General features: G+C 36.2%; 1 protein-coding gene across 8 annotated transcripts in view; it reads left to right on the top strand.

Moving 5' to 3' along the window:
- The window catches only part of TTLL7 (tubulin tyrosine ligase like 7), a 70,859-nt gene that overhangs the window by 31,234 nt on the left and 22,760 nt on the right, over nucleotides 1-16,865 (top strand). For all 8 annotated transcript variants that reach the window (XR_009743090.1, XM_061451616.1, XM_061451614.1 and 5 more), the window contains 6 exons: nucleotides 748-906; nucleotides 9,540-9,634; nucleotides 10,304-10,451; nucleotides 10,534-10,607; nucleotides 12,714-12,849; nucleotides 13,625-13,711. Coding sequence is in view for 7 of the 8 variants with exons in the window: in XM_061451616.1 (XP_061307600.1) it covers nucleotides 748-906; nucleotides 9,540-9,634; nucleotides 10,304-10,451; nucleotides 10,534-10,607; nucleotides 12,714-12,849; nucleotides 13,625-13,711 (699 nt within the window). In the remaining variant the exon portion in view is untranslated. The remainder of the gene's footprint in view (nucleotides 1-747; nucleotides 907-9,539; nucleotides 9,635-10,303; nucleotides 10,452-10,533; nucleotides 10,608-12,713; nucleotides 12,850-13,624; nucleotides 13,712-16,865) is intronic.

The raw sequence follows: 16,865 nt of genomic DNA, 5'->3' as shown, positions 1-16,865 counted from the left end.
CTGGAATCCAGAGTGATTTTGGAAAGTTAATCCAAATTCTCAGCGAGGCATACCACAAAGAATTATACTGCTGTAAATTATGATTATCTTTTTTTAAAAGACTAAATTCAGGGAGTGATTATAAATTCAATGTTGAACTTTTTCTGAGGGACAAAAGCCCTTTCAAACAATTATTCACATAAGTAATATAAATCAAAGGAATGATCCCATTTAAATTCTTGGAGGTTTCTCTATGAAGTGAATTTTATGCGTGAATATTTACAAAATTGTAGTCAGCATTGCATAGATCTGTGGACTTGAACCTGCACCACTGAAGTCAGTGGTTATGTTACAAGTGTCTTTACATGAGTAGTAGGTTTGAGATTGTTAGAGTCTAGGCACTATCTGTATGTATAATTCTGAGAGTATTTATTGAAAATTATATTGCAAAATGAAATGGGTAAAGATTGAGTATACTATACTATACTTTGTTCCCAATATGCTTTTAGAATTTAAGTTATTACATATCTAAAAGTATGTATGTACTATAAAAACTATAATAAAACTATAATAAAAACTATACTCTAGGGCTATATAAAAAATGTATCTGGTACTCCAGAGGAATAGTTTATTATAGACCATTTATTTGGTATTTGAAGTATTTTTTTTTAGTAGATATTTTAATGAAATTTCTAAGATTAAAGTATGAATTCAATATATACTGGTGTCTTCTCTCCTGATGAATTGTTTTGAAATAAATCCCTACAGGAGTTAGTAGTGAAGACTCTCATAGTTGCAGAGCCACATGTTCTTCATGCTTATCGCATGTGCAGGCCAGGGCAAGCACCCGGAAGTGACAGTGTCTGCTTTGAAGTCCTGGGATTTGATATTCTGCTGGACAGAAAACTAAAACCATGGCTCCTAGAGGTAAACCTCTTTACACAAATGTAAATTTTTAAGAGTAGAGTTAATGAAACCCCCAACTGCATCTGTGTGTGTAAGAAAACTTCCAAAGAAAATCTGTGCATTGCAGGAGATACTGTTGTTGGGTACATAGATGGTGCTTTTTCTGCAGCATCCATATGGAAGCATTGCCTTGCAGTGATTTTTGGAGACTCAGGTAAATGTAATTGTTTTCCTGAAGGAATATGACATTGCAGATGTTTATGAAGGTTTAATGAGAAATGTGATGTTAATCCAGTTGTTATTGTAGCTGAAGGACCTTGTTTATAGCAATCGGGTGCTACATAGATTTCCTTCACGAGTATGGATTTGCAGTATGGCTCTGGGAACTTTTGTGACTGTATGGTCTTAATTTTCTTTTTTTTTGGGCATATATGTTCTTTTCCTTTCCTGTGGCTTTTAAAAGCACCCACATAAATCATAAACAGAGGAAACTAATTCTGTATACATGAAATGCTGTTAAACAATTGTCATGAATGTACTAGCAGAAATGTTTCTTCTGTAATATGTTAGTGGTACAGTTAAGCTGAAATGGTGCTCACATACATTTTCAACCAGGAATGTTTGTGGTTTGTCTATTGTGTCTTTTTAATTACAGTATTAATAACATATAGATGAACTTTTTTCAGATTGTCATATCATGATGTTAACTGGTTGGGAGGTTGTACAACTGGAGGAAAAATGAAAAATGTATTAAAAATCTGTCTATTGACAATAAATTGTGAATATCATTTGGCTACTGATGAGCAAAATGTACACAATTAACTTACTGAATTATAACCTTGTTCTCAGGCCATTAATGCCCTCAATAATTGCTTTGTCATGCTTCTATCACTGGTTCAGTATAATTCTAATTAGAAAGATTAAATTCCTTCACCATTGCCATGCATAGGCATATTTGGCGGCTTTGATAAGCTAGCCAAAAGCAGCACATGACATGATCTTAGTCTTCATTACTCTGACATCTTCTGTTTCTGTCAAGCGAAGCCTACTGTCCCTTTTATTTAGCTCTACACTTCCAGAGTATCATCTGTAGCTTGCCTATAGCTTGTATATAAGTGTATGTAGTTGTTTAAGTACAGACTGAAATTAGTCTGTGAATGCATTTCATCCCGTCTTGTAGCAAATAGTGGCAGACCTCTTCTATGAAAGATGGTGAGTCAACCTGTGTAGTGAATTTGCTCCGAAGGATAGCCCTCTATCTGCTTGGATGTTTACAAGCAGCATGGAGATTTTAGGAGGTTTGACTCACCATTTATGATAATGGGTCTCAGAAGAGAATCATACTGTCCCAGTTCTTTGTTTAAGAGGGAGGGATCCCATAAAGTAGTAAATGCTCCTCTGGTATCTTGGGTTGCTGTAGAATACTTCAGGACTTGAAGTCGTGTACCTGGTTATTATTTTTTTAAATGCAGAAATCTAATTATTTCCTTTTCTGCTTTTGGTGATCCAGGAATTTGGTGATCCAGCTTATTTTGCTAGACATTAAATTAAACAGAAACTTCAAACTTTGAAGCTTAGTAATTCAGTTTCTGTACTCATCCACTCTTTTTTACTGTGCTTGTTTGTGTGTTTTGCAGTACTCTGACAGCAAACATACAGTATATATGTGTATGCACACTGTATGCATACTATATGTAGTCTAGTAAAGATCAAACATACAGTGTATATATATACGCACACACGTGTACTCTGTGTACACATGTATATCTGTCTATAATAGTGGTGTGGGTTTTTTGCTTGTTTGTTTTTCTTAATCCTGTTCTGGCTTCTTCCCCATCTTTCCACACTTATCTCTTTTCACCATTTCCCTCTTGCCAAAACCCCCTTAGGAGAGTGAATCATTCATTCTAATAGTGGTGACAAGTACTAATGACAAGGTCCTGAGTATTCCTGGTGTTACGGGAAAATTGCCAGAATAGGATTAGGATGGTAAATCTAGTTTCATTTTTCCATACCTCATGTAGCTTTTCTTTTATAAAGATATCTTAATAAACTGTTACGAGAAATGCAACATTTATAATGACTCTGCTTTCCTGAGGTGACTTTTGTTTATTTTGCCTTGATGCAGTGTAGATCTGTTCCTTGATGCTGCTGAACTTCCGGAACCTTCTACAGAAGTGAGGGCTGTGGGAAATGCGTGATTGCCATCTTGTGGCACCACATGTTTCTGGCAAGCATTTGTACAGTCCCAGCAGTCTCCATCCTTTCTGAGTAGCAACAATTACCTAGATCTCCCTTTGGTTCCCAGAAAATCCAGGTTTACTCTTTCTGACCAAAATTTACAAGTTAGGTTATTTTATGTAAATAAGAAAATCATACAGTTAAAATTATTGGATGGACTTAAGCCTTGTTCAACTTCATTTTATACAGTTGTGATCACTGGAGGAAAAGATGATCTTTTTATAACTGCTTCAAGTGCAGGGTACCCAAGTTCTGTTGTGATTTATGTAGGTGAGAGAAACCTTATATAGAGATCCATAAACTATTATTTAGTGTAAATGAACTAGGAAAATCTATTAAAAACTTCATCAGTCCACTTAAAATTACTTTGGACATCTTAGGCCAATGTATCCAATTATTGCTAATTCCTATTAATAAAGTAGTTAAAACTCACATACACAAGCTTTCTGTTATCTGCTCCTTTCTCATGTATAACGTTTACCTTGCCCTGTGCCTTGGAGATCCAAAGGTTTCAAGGGCAGGAGAGGTCTACTTCTGAAAAAAATGATGGGTAGGTGGTTATAGCAAGTTCTCAGTGTCTTGTGTTCTTCCTGGTGAAGAGCACACTCTTAATGGTGAAGGTTTTTTCCTTTTTGCTCTTAGCTTCACTTAGGGTTATTTTTATTCATTTGCTGCCACCATACACTTACTGTTCATTCACTGGCCAGCAATTTCAAATTGCTTCAAGTTTTACTCTAATTGGCTTGTTTTACATTTCCTCCGTTCTGCTTTGTGTTCTCTTTGTTATCCCTAGACCCAATGTTAGTTCACAAGGTTGCATTTCTTTAGTGAACACTACTTGGCTGCTGTGACTGGTGTATATGTATATCTCAGAGTCCCTGGATTTTCAAGGCCTTTGCTGTCATTATTTGCTTGTACTTTTGGGGCTCCTCATGCAATCCTGTTTTTGTCAGCTGTATTCAAGATGTGCACTCCTGCTGAAATTGCTAATTTTATATTAACGCGACCTAGTCATGTGTATGTCCAGGTTCTTGGGTCACTGAACATTAAATAATTGTTTCTCAGCCAACAGATGCTTATACAGTGCTTTGGTAACCAGATATTATGAATACCTGTTGTGACAGTATCACTGGTATATTGTTGAGATTACTACAGTACTGTTCTACAGATTAGTCAGCAACCTTATATCTTGTCTGGAAACAAGGGATAGCCACATGAAAAATAAAGGATGGTACTTTCTCTTAAGGGATATTTTAAGGGAAAAGCAATTTTCTTAACATAAAGTTTTTGCCCAAGACTTCTAAGATTCTCACCCATGATCACATTTAACAAAACAACGCTTTGTTCTAGTCAGTATTTAGCCCCTTACATGTTGTCCTGGGTTCAGCACTAGCAGTCATTTTTCTCCTTCTTGGTAGCTGGTGCAGTGCAGTGTTTTGACTTTCGGCCTGGGAACAGAGCTGATAACAAGGATGTTTTGGTCTGGCCAAGGACTTTGTGAGCCTCATGCTCTGCCAGGGAGGAGGGGAAGCCGGGAGGAAGCAGAGACAGGACACCTGACCCAAACTGACCAAAGAGGTATTCCATACCACAGCACATCATGGCCAGGATGTAACTGGGAGTGAGCCGGAAGGGCTAGAGGACTGCAGGGTTGGAGGAGGTATCGGTCGGTGCTTGGTCGGGCTGGGGGGGTGAGTTATTGGTCAGCTGGTGCTGAGGTGTTGTATTCTCTTCCCTTGTTATTTCCTTTATCATTGTTATTATTGGTGGTAGCAGCAGTGATTTGTGTTATACCTTAGTTACTGAACTGTTCTTATCTCAATCCGTGGGAGTTGCATTCTTTTCGATTCTCCTCTCCGTCCCTCCAGGAGTAGGGGGAGGGAAAGAAGGGGGGGAATGAGTGAACGAGTTACCTGGCTGGGTTTAAACCACGACACGTGTAGTTACATGTAGATGTCAAACAGCTGAATATATAGGGTGATGGTATTTGCATTTCTTGTATTTCTGCTCTAAGTAGTACATTTCAGATGTATCTCTTCGCATTTCGTTGGCACTTGAATTGTTCTTGTGATGCTATTTTTCATAAAGTTTACATAAGTTACATAAATGTAATCTTATTTGTTTGAGATCAAGGTCGGCATTTCAATCAGTAATGTGCCTGGTGGAAAATGACCAAACTTCAGCAAAATAAACTGGATTCACTCAGACCTTGTCTCTCTCAGTGCTGAGCTGACTCAGCATTCACTTACAGTGGTGTTGGGTAATTGAACCTGCACGTTGATGGATTTTTTTCAAATGTTCATTGATTTTACTAACATTTCCTTAAAACCTTTTTTTGCAGCTTTTTGAAAGTTTGAAAGGGAGCAGTTACTTTTCTTTGTAGATTTGCAACATGAGCAGCTGTTTTGCTTGTATTCTTCAGGAAAACCATATCTGTTTCACAAAGCACTTCTACAACAGTCAGTTGTTTTAGTTTGAACTGCCATGGAAAACCAGCATTCTGCTGAAGCCAACAAAAAGGTGGTTAGCACTGCACAATTTGTGAAGGTTAGAAATGAGCGATTAGGATGGGCTTCATGATTGTCTCTAATCAAAGATCTGCTCAATGATAGGCACTAACAACATTCTGTGTAACAGGATTTTTTATGGCTTAAAAATTTCTTTTGCCTTTCAAATTCTATTGTTAGAAATCTCAATCATTTTAATAAAGAATGAGATCCTTCCCAAAACATTCATGCTGTCCTACGGATTGAACAGAGGTTAAATTCCTATTACTGAAAGGGTATCACTTTTTATTCAATTGATTTTAGGTTTAAAGTAATTCATGTGATCTCCCTTTATATTTGAAATGTCCTTTCAATAGGTATGCGTGATAGGTATTGAAAAATTTCTTTTTCTACTCCATGCTAATAGGCTGCAGCATGGCCGGTGAGAATATGATCTTTGACTAGTTTGGTAAAGAAGTGAAATGCCAGCCTGAAGTTTGTCCCATGTCCTGGTGAAGATGGAAATGGTGTATCTTACACATTTATGGAGTGTAATATTTGTAAAATCAGAATCATTTGCAGATTTAACTGTTGATGGGTGCCCTCACAGGATGTATTTCAACTTAACACTTATTAATTTAAGCATTACAGATATGTGGTCCTCTACTTAGAAGTATGTAATCCTGAAATACACTGAGTTACCCAACTGCTGTGCTTACAAGCAGTCTGATTAATTGTGTGTGAAAACTGTAATTTTCAGTGAAATTTTAATTATGAAACAGAAGTTGAAGATTTCAGTTGGAGGAAGTAAAAATTTATGTGAACAATTGAGTTTTATATTTATTGGAAAGCCGTAGACAGTAAAGAAGCTAAAGTAAGGAGATAAAACTGTGATATTGTAAACATAATAGATGTAAGAAACATTATATCCAGGAGTCCGTATGGAGGAATATTGTATTTATTTATCAAGCAGTTCTTCTGTGTGTTGCTGTACGCAACAGATTAGAAAATTTGACGTTTTTAAGATAAATTATCCAAAGCAACCTATACATATACACATAGTTAATATAGAACTTAAATTCACACCTGCTTTTTATATATTAACTTTCTGATGTACCCAGTTGCTCAGATTTATTGGTACTGGACTTGTGTCTACTGCTACCTGAAACATACTGCCCCAAGCCAAGTTTGCAATGGTTGGCCAGAACTGGATCACTGTTTTTACTGCGCCTCTGCTTACTCCTCAGGATTGAGGGCACAGTAGTATTGGGATTTCAAACATTAGTCATGAATGGAGTGTCAGAAAATTGAGGCTGCAGGTGATACAGCAATGCTCCAGCTTTAACTATGAATGTCATAGCTTTTCAGCCTCTTAAATGACTGCATTAAAGTGACAAAAACCTTAGTGTCAAGTGATTGTGTTATGTCTCATAATAGCATTTTGCTTCATAATAGCAATTCAAATGCCTTCTTATATGTTTCCTAACCCCACTTTAATTTTCTGCTTAATAGACACAGTCAGTACAGTTTCATTTGTTCAGAAGTGCCAGATGTAGGTTTTTGGCAAAATTTACCCTGTAGGAAAGAAACTGTTATTTAAATTATTTTACACTTTTCATAGTGTTAATTCTCACTGGTGCTCATGTAAGTAACACGTATTTCTAAGATATTTAGTAATGCAGAATTTATGCCCAATGTTGTAGTTCAGATTGTTGTAAATCTAAGAAATACCTAAACCAAATATAGGTACAATAGCGTGCACTTTTTTATGCTCTGAGGTTTATGCATCACTGCTTTGTGAGCATGTGTCTATGCATATCTAGGAATTCAATATTAGACCAACACAGTGTTTTACATATTCCAGGTAAGTCCCTGTATCTAACTGCAGTCTCACTGGTTTTAAGGATTCAGTGTACATAAAAAATTAGAAATTCATTTGTTGGAAGTTTAATAAAAATCTTTCTATCTGTTCATTTGTTTTTAATGCATGCAAAAACATTTCAAAGGATATTTTCAGTTGGAACATGTTAATATAAAGAAGTTTAATACATGGTACAGAATATGATTTTGTTCAACATCTATTATTTCTCCTGAATATGGAGTCTGGGCTTGATTTTCATGTCTCTTTTCAGTCTAGTGAGCTTTTTGTGTACTTCAGTATTTGTTGGACTGAAGCATAAGGCTTCATACTGGATCTTCACGCATATGTTTTTAAAACTTCATAAATCCTTCCTGGATTAGACAATATAATCTCAGAATCAGAATATTTCCAGTTTATTTCAGTTATCAGCTGGATTTAATCAATGCAGTTGTTTTGTTTAAATTTCATGTTGATAATGAGATGCAGTGTGTCTGTGGTCTTGCCAGCTAGCAGTATTCTCTAATGAAATGCTGGAGAACTGGGTTTTAATCCTTGTGCTCGTTTCTGTTACTGCTTACATGCTGGCTTAGCTGAAAGTGGAACATTCACATGCTTTTTGAAAATGGATGTCAATAAATATTTGTACTGTCACAGTACAGGAAAAAAAAATAGTCCTTGTGATGTGACAGATGAGCAGATCAGTCTGAGGAGACTGGTCAATTAAATATTTGGATGAATCTTCTAAAAAAGAATATGTATACACCTTTTCTCTATTTCTGCTGAATTTTCATGATTTTTTGTTCAACATCAACTCTCATTGCTCATTTTGCCAGCCTGTCTGCAAAACCAGTAAACAAGCTGATTCTCAAAGCCAAAGGTACCTTGGATTTCACCATAAGTGATGGGGCAGTTAGGACTCAGCAATAGGACATTTGGTGACTCACCAGCCAAAATAGTTCTGCCCCACAGCTATCAAGGCTCTAAGATACTCTAATGGATCTAAAGTGTTAAAATGCAATTTTAATGAACTGCTTTTTTTATTTTTCTTTTTAATTGTCCTCTGCTTTGAAGACTTTAACTGTATCCCACTTCTCATTTGCATAGGGCGCAAGGTACTAGTTTTCTCTTCTGAAGCTCTTTAGTGTCTGTCCCTTCTGTAACCAGTACTGCTTGCTCATTCACTATCAAGGCAAGATTCTTGCTTCTCATTAGCACCCATTCCTCATGTATGCACATTTTTACCTGCCTGGAAGGTGTTCTTAGCAATGTTGATGGAGCTACTTCATTATCCCTCCTCACAGCTTTCTGAAAAATAAAGTTCTTAAGCAGGCGCTTCAAAGCTTAGCAGTGGTTGTATGGTGGTTGGTCAGGACTCTAGCTGTTGAGCGTGTGATTTAGTCTTACAGATTCTCAGTTGCATTTCCCTTGTTCCTTTATAGTTATGGTCACATTTTAAATCTCTTTTACTTGGCTTATAAGCCTTTTGTTACTGAGACTGTTATTATTTTCCGTGTTCACACTATGTACTGATTTAGTAACTTAGATCTCTAGGTGTCCCTTCAGAATGTATCTGAAGAGTTATTTAAATGTACTTCATGTATATAATGTATATAAATATCCTTATATAGTTGTTACTTTTTAGAGAAGTATTCAAAGTTGCTTTCAGAATAGGGACTAGGAAAGTTTAACTCTTCCTGTGCTGGACTACCTAGCATGGCACATAGCCTGTTACTGTGTTTAACAGTAGTTCGCATGGTAAATTTTCTGCTTGGAGCAAGCAGGAATAGATTAGACTGAGTGCCAGTACTTGAACGGTATTCTTTGTAAGAGTCTGGATAACTTGGTGTCTGAAAGGTACGTCTCCTGGCTCCCAATGCCCATGATACTCGATGCTCTTATTTTTTAATAAAAACAGAAATGGAAATGAGCTTCTCAACATGTATTCTCTAAATCTCTGCTGTATTTGAAAGAATGGTGTCTCCAAAGCCTGTTAAAATAGATGTGTCCCCAGTGAACCTGAATATTCCTGAGTCTTCTGTATCTTCTTGTTTTTTTTTTTTTTCCAGATTAATCGTGCCCCAAGCTTTGGAACTGATCAAAAAATAGACTATGATGTAAAGAAGGGTGTTCTGCTAAATGCATTAAAGCTTCTCAACATACGGTAAACTTGTCCTCTTCAGTCTGGCTCGCTCTTTTGCTTTGATTTGGTATTTTTTCCTTTTGTTTGTTTGCTTGTCTGAAATTTGAACTGGGCTAGGAGAAAATTAAGACCTTTTCTCCCACGTTGGTATTTTCAAAATAGGGATGTTTCCTGTGCTGGCAGTTTTGCTGTTGAAATTAACCCAGACTTGATTTTTCTTCTTGGTCATGTGCTTGCAAAAAATAAATGGTAACAGTAATTTTCATACTTATTAAAAATTGATTTTTCAAACAGGTCTTAAAGTGGGGATAGGAGTGCAGTCATGGGCATGTGGTCACACAAGAAATATGCTGGCAGTAGTTTCACATACAGTCAGCAGCCCTACCCCCTACCCCACAGGAAAACTTTGTAGTTGGGATATGTTGGAAAAAAACTACACCTCAGGAAAATAGATAGAATCATGTTTGTACAGTAAATTACAGTACAGAGTCATCAAAGAACACCTTAAAGTGTGAAAATATTGTAGCCATAAAAGTTAGTATTGAAAACAAATTCTTAATGATAGTTTCAATTTTAATTTTATGGCATGAAGTTCAAATGGCTGACTGGAAAATACAGATGATATATCTGAGATGAAAGTGCATTTCATTGCAGCACCATTGGGTTGACAGAATAACATCTGTGTTTCAGGACAAGTGATAAAAGGAAAAATTTAGCTCAACAGAAGGCTGAGTCTCAAAAAAGACTGTATGGTCAAGGTTCCATGAAAAAACTGTCACCAGGTTCTTCAGACTGGGAGAAGCAGCGTCACACACTAGAAAGGAGAAAAGAAGAACTGGTAGGAAGGCAAAAGATGTGTTGTTTTTTGCTGGTGGCTTAAGTGCTCTTTGTTTTAATTGTCTTATTTTCCTGATTTGTAGAAGGAAAGACTTGCACAAGTACGTAAACAGATTTCCAAAGAGGAGCATGAAAATAGGCACATGGGGAACTACAGGTAATTATTTTTGGCTGTGTTAGTAGGAAGTATTTGAGTATTTGAGGCATTCTTTAGGAATAACATAAACAAGTATATGTGGTAGATAATTTTTGCATTTTTATGTGTAGGCATTTATAGAAAATATATATGTGTATACCAGGTTATCTATGAGCTTGCCAAAAGATCAGAAAATATATTGGTGCTTCCACCATTTTTGATAGAATGGCATTTGACAGATACTATATTCATATTTTTGCACTTTGATTTTGTATCTTAATAAGCTTAGACATAAGTATCTTCAAATTCCTTGGTAAAATATGCTCAGAAGGAAGCTATTATAACTTGTTGGTTATAATAGGCATTGGCCTGAAAACAAGAATTTTGTGTTAGGTGCTCTTGTTGTTATTCTTTATATTTGCTTCAATGAGAAGTGAAAGCAAGGCCTATGATTATTTGGTGAAAGGGAGCGGAGTACACCTAGGAAGAGATGATGGGAGTATTTGCCCACTCTTTTTAACATTAATCCAGGACATGGGATGTCTGACTTCACATCTTTTATTCTGTAGTTAGAAAGTCTTTACTGCTATTCTTCATCACTGCTTTTTGGAACAAATATTCTATAACTCCCAGTAAAACTCTCATTTAAACAAATAATTTTTTCTGTGAAAATTTCATTTTTGATGAATTAAGGTTTTGCTTACAAAATGTCTTTCTTTGTAGCATTCCCAGTTTTAATTACACCCTTTCTTGATGGTTGTGTGGAGCTAAACTAGCATATAAAAAAGAGCCCCACAGTGAAGCAGTTATTTTCATGCTGCTTTTACTGCAAGAGAGAGAAACATGATGTTTTAATACATTTTGCTTTTTCAATAACTTTAAAGTCTAACTTTCAACTGATCACATCTTAGGTTTCTTATTCAGTTCTTGACTGAAAACGAGCCAAGTGTTCTCTTTATTTAGCTTTTTGGTTACTGTAAATCAATAAAAATACAAAAACGTTTTGTTTTCCTTAGGAAAAAGAGAAGGGTCATTTAAAGAGGAATATGCACATGTAAAAGGGCAGAACAGCTTTGGATTTTCTTATTACCCCAGGACTGCTGCTGGAATCGGTGGGCTACCTGTGCTTGCAGGCTGATACTTGACTAAGCCAGTTGCTGAACTGACATCCATAGATTAAATAAAAGCCTGTGGAGGCTGATGGATGTTTTCCTGGATTTTTATTCTTTCCAGAATATTGTAAAAAGTTTACAAAAGGCTACAAAATCATAAAAGTCACATAATGTCACTCAATACATAAAGGGTACCTATGCTTTGCACAGTGCAGGCAGAATTAAGTTATGGATTCCTTTACAATACATTAGAAATTAGCCTTCCACCTTTGTAATTTTTGGCTGTGTTTCAGGCATTCATGACCAATGGATTGGAGTGGTTTTCTTCAAAGCCATTGTTGCTTGATGAGCATGAATAAATCACCAAGTCTTGCTTCTCATATTGTCATAATCTCCTTACCTGTGAATTTAGAGTAATAGCATAGCTGATATAATGGAAAATCAGAGTTACCCTGTACATCTGTGTACCAGAAAAATTGTTTTTCTTTAGTACCTGTTTCTTCCTGTTCATTATTTTGGAGGATTTATGATTCAAGTGCAGCACATACTCAATCTTTATTTTACATCATGCCCATTAATTCAAAGTAATTGTTCAGATTTTCACTGTTTTGTGTCCTTTTACAGCCAATCCACATTATTTTGTGGCTTTGAATTTTACATGCAATATTTTGTTAATATTTCATGAATCATTCACACCTGCATGCATCATTCACACCCACTAAAATTTCAGAGCTCTGCAAAACTGAGTTTTGGTATCTCTCTGGAATGACCTCCATGGTATTTTTTTTTTTGACTGGCTAATTGCTGGTTTAAATATGACTGTGTTCACTGAGTTAAAATTAGATTTAGAGAGCAATGTTCAGAGTATATGTTTCATGATGTGATATTATATAATTATCACAGATGGGATGCGAATGCATTATAGAAGAGACTGAATTCACTGCATTACTTTTTTTCCTAGTGTGATAGATAGCTCAGCTTCTATCTTAAACTCAGTTTTTCTCCCCTATTTTAGGCGAATTTACCCTCCTGATGACAAGACATTACTTGAAAAGTATGAGAGTTTATTAGCCACTGCTTTCCAGACATTTCTTGCTGGGAGAGCAGCTTCTCTTCAACGGGAAATGAATAACCCTTTAAAAAGAATGAAGGTACTACAGCACAAAAAGTATTTGCTCTAGGAGTTATTTATCTTGTGATTTTGTGACCTTGTGGATTAGTTTCATGATAATCATGTGTGATGGATAATAAATAGTATTTGATAATGTTTCCATCATTTTATTATTATTCTTTGTGCAGCTTGTGGGGCCAGATCCTTGAATCTGGATGAACTGCAGTGGACCCAGGTTGGAGACAGGCTAGATGGCTTTAAGCTACTTTACCATTTCCTCAGCCTTACCCCTGGCCAAACCAGAGGTTGGCAGAAACTGCTTTTGAGCTGGTAATTGCCTCCTTCTTCCTCCAGTAATGTCCCCAGGCTATTCATCCAGCTGTATGGACTGGATCGAGAGATAGCATAAAACCAGCTCCACTAGTTTAAGACATCCAAAACCTCTGTGCGATAGCATAGGAAAATAACTTTTTAGAATAACAAAATAGTGTGATTTAATTTGAAATCTGAGAAATAATTTCCCATCTTTGTAGTTGGCATCACCAGCAGGTTTACAGGAATCTTTGTTCAACCATTCCTTCAGACTTTTATCATTAATAGATGTAGAGACTTGATTTTAACTTTCGTGTTAATTGTAAGCAGAGATGCATGCATCATAAGAAATACTTTTATATCCTCCTGTGGAGGGATGCGTAGTCTTCTTTCAGGAATTAGTAATCAAAGTAATTTCAAATTCCTACCACCTGGTGCTTGAATTTTGACAGGATAGGATATGTCCTACTTTGAATTAATTGTGTTGAAATTCCTGTTTCTAGGAGGAGGACATTTTGGATCTTCTGGAGCAGTGTGAAATAGATGATGAAAAGCTAATGGAAAAATGCACCAGGCAGCGAGGACCTAAGGTAACTGATTTTTAGATACCAATTTTTTTCATTTCACTCTGTAGAGAGGTAGTCTTACAATTTGAAGTGGGGAATATAATTAGCTGACCCTGGTGGAAGTTTTCTTCCTCAGACTGCCATTAGCCTTTTTTTTTTTTTTTAAAGTATGATGAGAAACATAACTACCATTTGTCCAACTAAATAACATTAAAATTTTAACTGGACATGAGATCCTTCTTTTCTTGTCTAAATAATTTTGAGGAATTATGGTGCATGGCAACAATTGTTGTACAAGAGATTGCTTGATTTGAGTGTATGAAATACTTTCTATATCCATAGCCTATCCCGAAAGAATGCTTTCATCTCTAAACAATTAGTGCCAAAATTAGGAATTTTGAGATCATGGGCTAACATGCATTATGGAACCTCTAAGGATTGATTATGATTATTACGTATTTGTAGCTGGCTTACTTGCTAAAATTCTTTCATGGTATATCTTGGAGCCAGTTTTGCATCCAAAATCTGCTTTTAAAGTGAATGTGTATTATTTTTAGCTTAATGCTTTCTGGTTGTGTGCATAGTTCATGCAAGTCTTTGCCTTAAGTACACTGCATATCTCTCTAACCCAGTAAAGATAAATAGTTTGGGCTTGGCTAAAATGTTTCTTATACGTTTGCAAACGTTTTAGGTCAAGTCTGCTTAGAAGAGCCTACATTTATGTTCCTAAGTACTGATGGATTTGTTTATAGATGTGTGTCATTTTTTTTTGCAACATTTTATGTTTCTGATGACATGGTGTACAAATCTGGGAATTTCTGTGCAAAATGAATGTAGACAATTGTCCTGAGCTTGCAGGGGTACTTTAGGTATATGCAAGAATCCAAAGAGCTAAGTCTTGTTGCAGGCATGCATACTGGAAAGAGGATCTGCGTAACCAGTCTGGTATTAAGACAGATTTGCAGGAACCTCATTACAAATATGGGGATTTTTGTGAGCTAGTGTTTTAACAGTGGTAGATTCATTTAAAGAAGAGAGGGAAAAAGAAGTCCACCCAGCAACAAACTCAATCTACATTCTTCAGGGATTCTTTTCCTTGCCATATGCACACTTCATGCAGGATCTCTATTACTGCATGTTTTTCAGGGTCCTGGTGCACTTCTCAATCATTTAAACCATGCCTACACTGAAGCCATGTGACTTGAGACTTCCCAGGTTGCATAATATCCAATGCACTCCCTTTGAAATATAGATGACCATTGCGGATGGTCCTTGTATTTTGACCAAAAGAGCATCACCTTTTTCCTGTAAGGGGCAAGGTGCATATGGCTAATAATACGCATTTAATTGGCCACCTTTTTGTGAAGGATCTGCTATGAGATATGTAGTATCTAAACATATATCTGTATAGAAATCTGGTGAGTGAGGTAGGCAGTAGAATTTACTTTTGCCCAGTCACCTATCAGGTAAGAGAATAATCCAACTGTAAAACTCACCTTCTTGTAGTCATAAAATCCCACAAATAAAGATCCATTAGCATAGCAAAGAAGTAACATATGCAAGATCTAATTGACAAAACAAACCTGAGGAACAGTACTTTTGATGTCATGTTACCCAATATGAAAGATTCTTTTGACAGGTCATGGAGTTCTCTCCTCCATTAAAAGTCACTGGCTGGCCTGCTGACAGAAGCTACTGGCAGATGCTCTGCCTTGGGCACACTCTCTTCCTTGGAAAAAAGATCAGTCAGGACTCAGAAAACTATACAGAACAGCTGGAATAGTCAGGAGAGAAAAGCATTTTCCTTTCCATCCCCCTCCATACATAGAAACATATATATACACACATAGGCATTTATACATACGTACATAAGTGTATCTCTATATGAGGGGTACAGGCATAAGCTTTGCATGTAATAACTATTCCATATTTGCTAGGAATTTCAACCTTATTTTTATTTGAATGTAATTAGGAGCTCAGAGTAGGAAAAAAGATAAACATTTCACAGAATGAAGGCGTTTTTGATTGCTATTAAAATATTACTAAATTCTACTTAGAATGACAAATGCCTTCTGAAAATGTCTGGTTTGTTTCTAGCCTCTAGAGGGCACCTTACACTTACACTCTGCAAGGTTTAGTCATGTTTATTTCATTGCACCTGTTTGTGCAGGAAAAAGAACTAAGGAAATAAAATAACATATTTTAGAGGAAATGAGCAATTACTCTTATTTTTATTATTCTGGTATAAAATGAGATGAGTTTAATCAAAGAAAAATCAGGTTAGCATCAGGGGAAAATCAAGATGATTAGAATTGCCACACAATCGAGTATCTCTTATTTTAAGAGGACAGTTTAAACCCAGATCTAGCTACTATTTATCATTATTGCTTTTTGTAATTTCTTTGACCTTTCTTTTTATTCTTCTTTGTTAATTGATGTGAAGTCTTGGCCAGGATGTTCTTAGTGTTTCGTGTAGAATGTGCGAGGAACATGTGTATGACAAGTGAGAGTGAGATCTACTTTAAAGCCTCTGTGAGTTTTCATTGAAAATGTTTATTATACCTTGAATAAATCATCAGGAATGCTTAATCAATATATCTCTGTGATACGCAGCATATCGGGATTAGGACTGATAGGGTTAGGATTTCTGAGAAAGCAGTAGGTATTGAGGCACCTTAATTTCTCCTTTTGGCAAGTAGATACCAACATATTCCCTGTGTTCCTGAACAATTGCCAGGGCTCTTCTCAATGGAATATTCTTCTTCAGCTCTTTCTTATCTGGTCTAGCAGCTTGGACTTGCATAAACATAGTGTTGATTTTAAGTTAATGGCAGAAATCTCTTTCCTTCGTTGGCTGGAGCAGAAGTTTAGGTAGAATATGTTCACTTATAGAGTGTATCTTGCAGGATATCTTGGGGCTTTTTTCTGTTGCCCTTCACAATAAATCTTGGTGCATTATATTATGCTAAGATAATAGGGCGATTTAAATTCACCCTGAGGGTTCTTCTGTTTCACTCTGACCCAAAATATGTTCAGAAATTATAGTTTTCTTTAAATCTGAGTTTTAATTGGAGTCCGTTTGATGACTATGAAGATGAGGCCATACCATAGGTTACTGTGACTGAGAGAAAATTACTGGAAAGAAAATGTGTACAGAAAAAAAGTGACCACATAAGTC

Source organism: Pezoporus flaviventris, unplaced genomic scaffold (genome assembly GCF_033815535.1).
Source record: "Pezoporus flaviventris isolate CSIRO_AGI_PZ_B2104156 unplaced genomic scaffold, CSIRO_AGI_Pfla_v1 ptg000013l, whole genome shotgun sequence".
Lineage (NCBI taxonomy): Eukaryota > Metazoa > Chordata > Aves > Psittaciformes > Psittacidae > Pezoporus > Pezoporus flaviventris.
The sequence above is the reverse complement of the archived record's forward strand: the minus strand, read 5'-3'. Positions and strand labels throughout refer to the sequence as shown.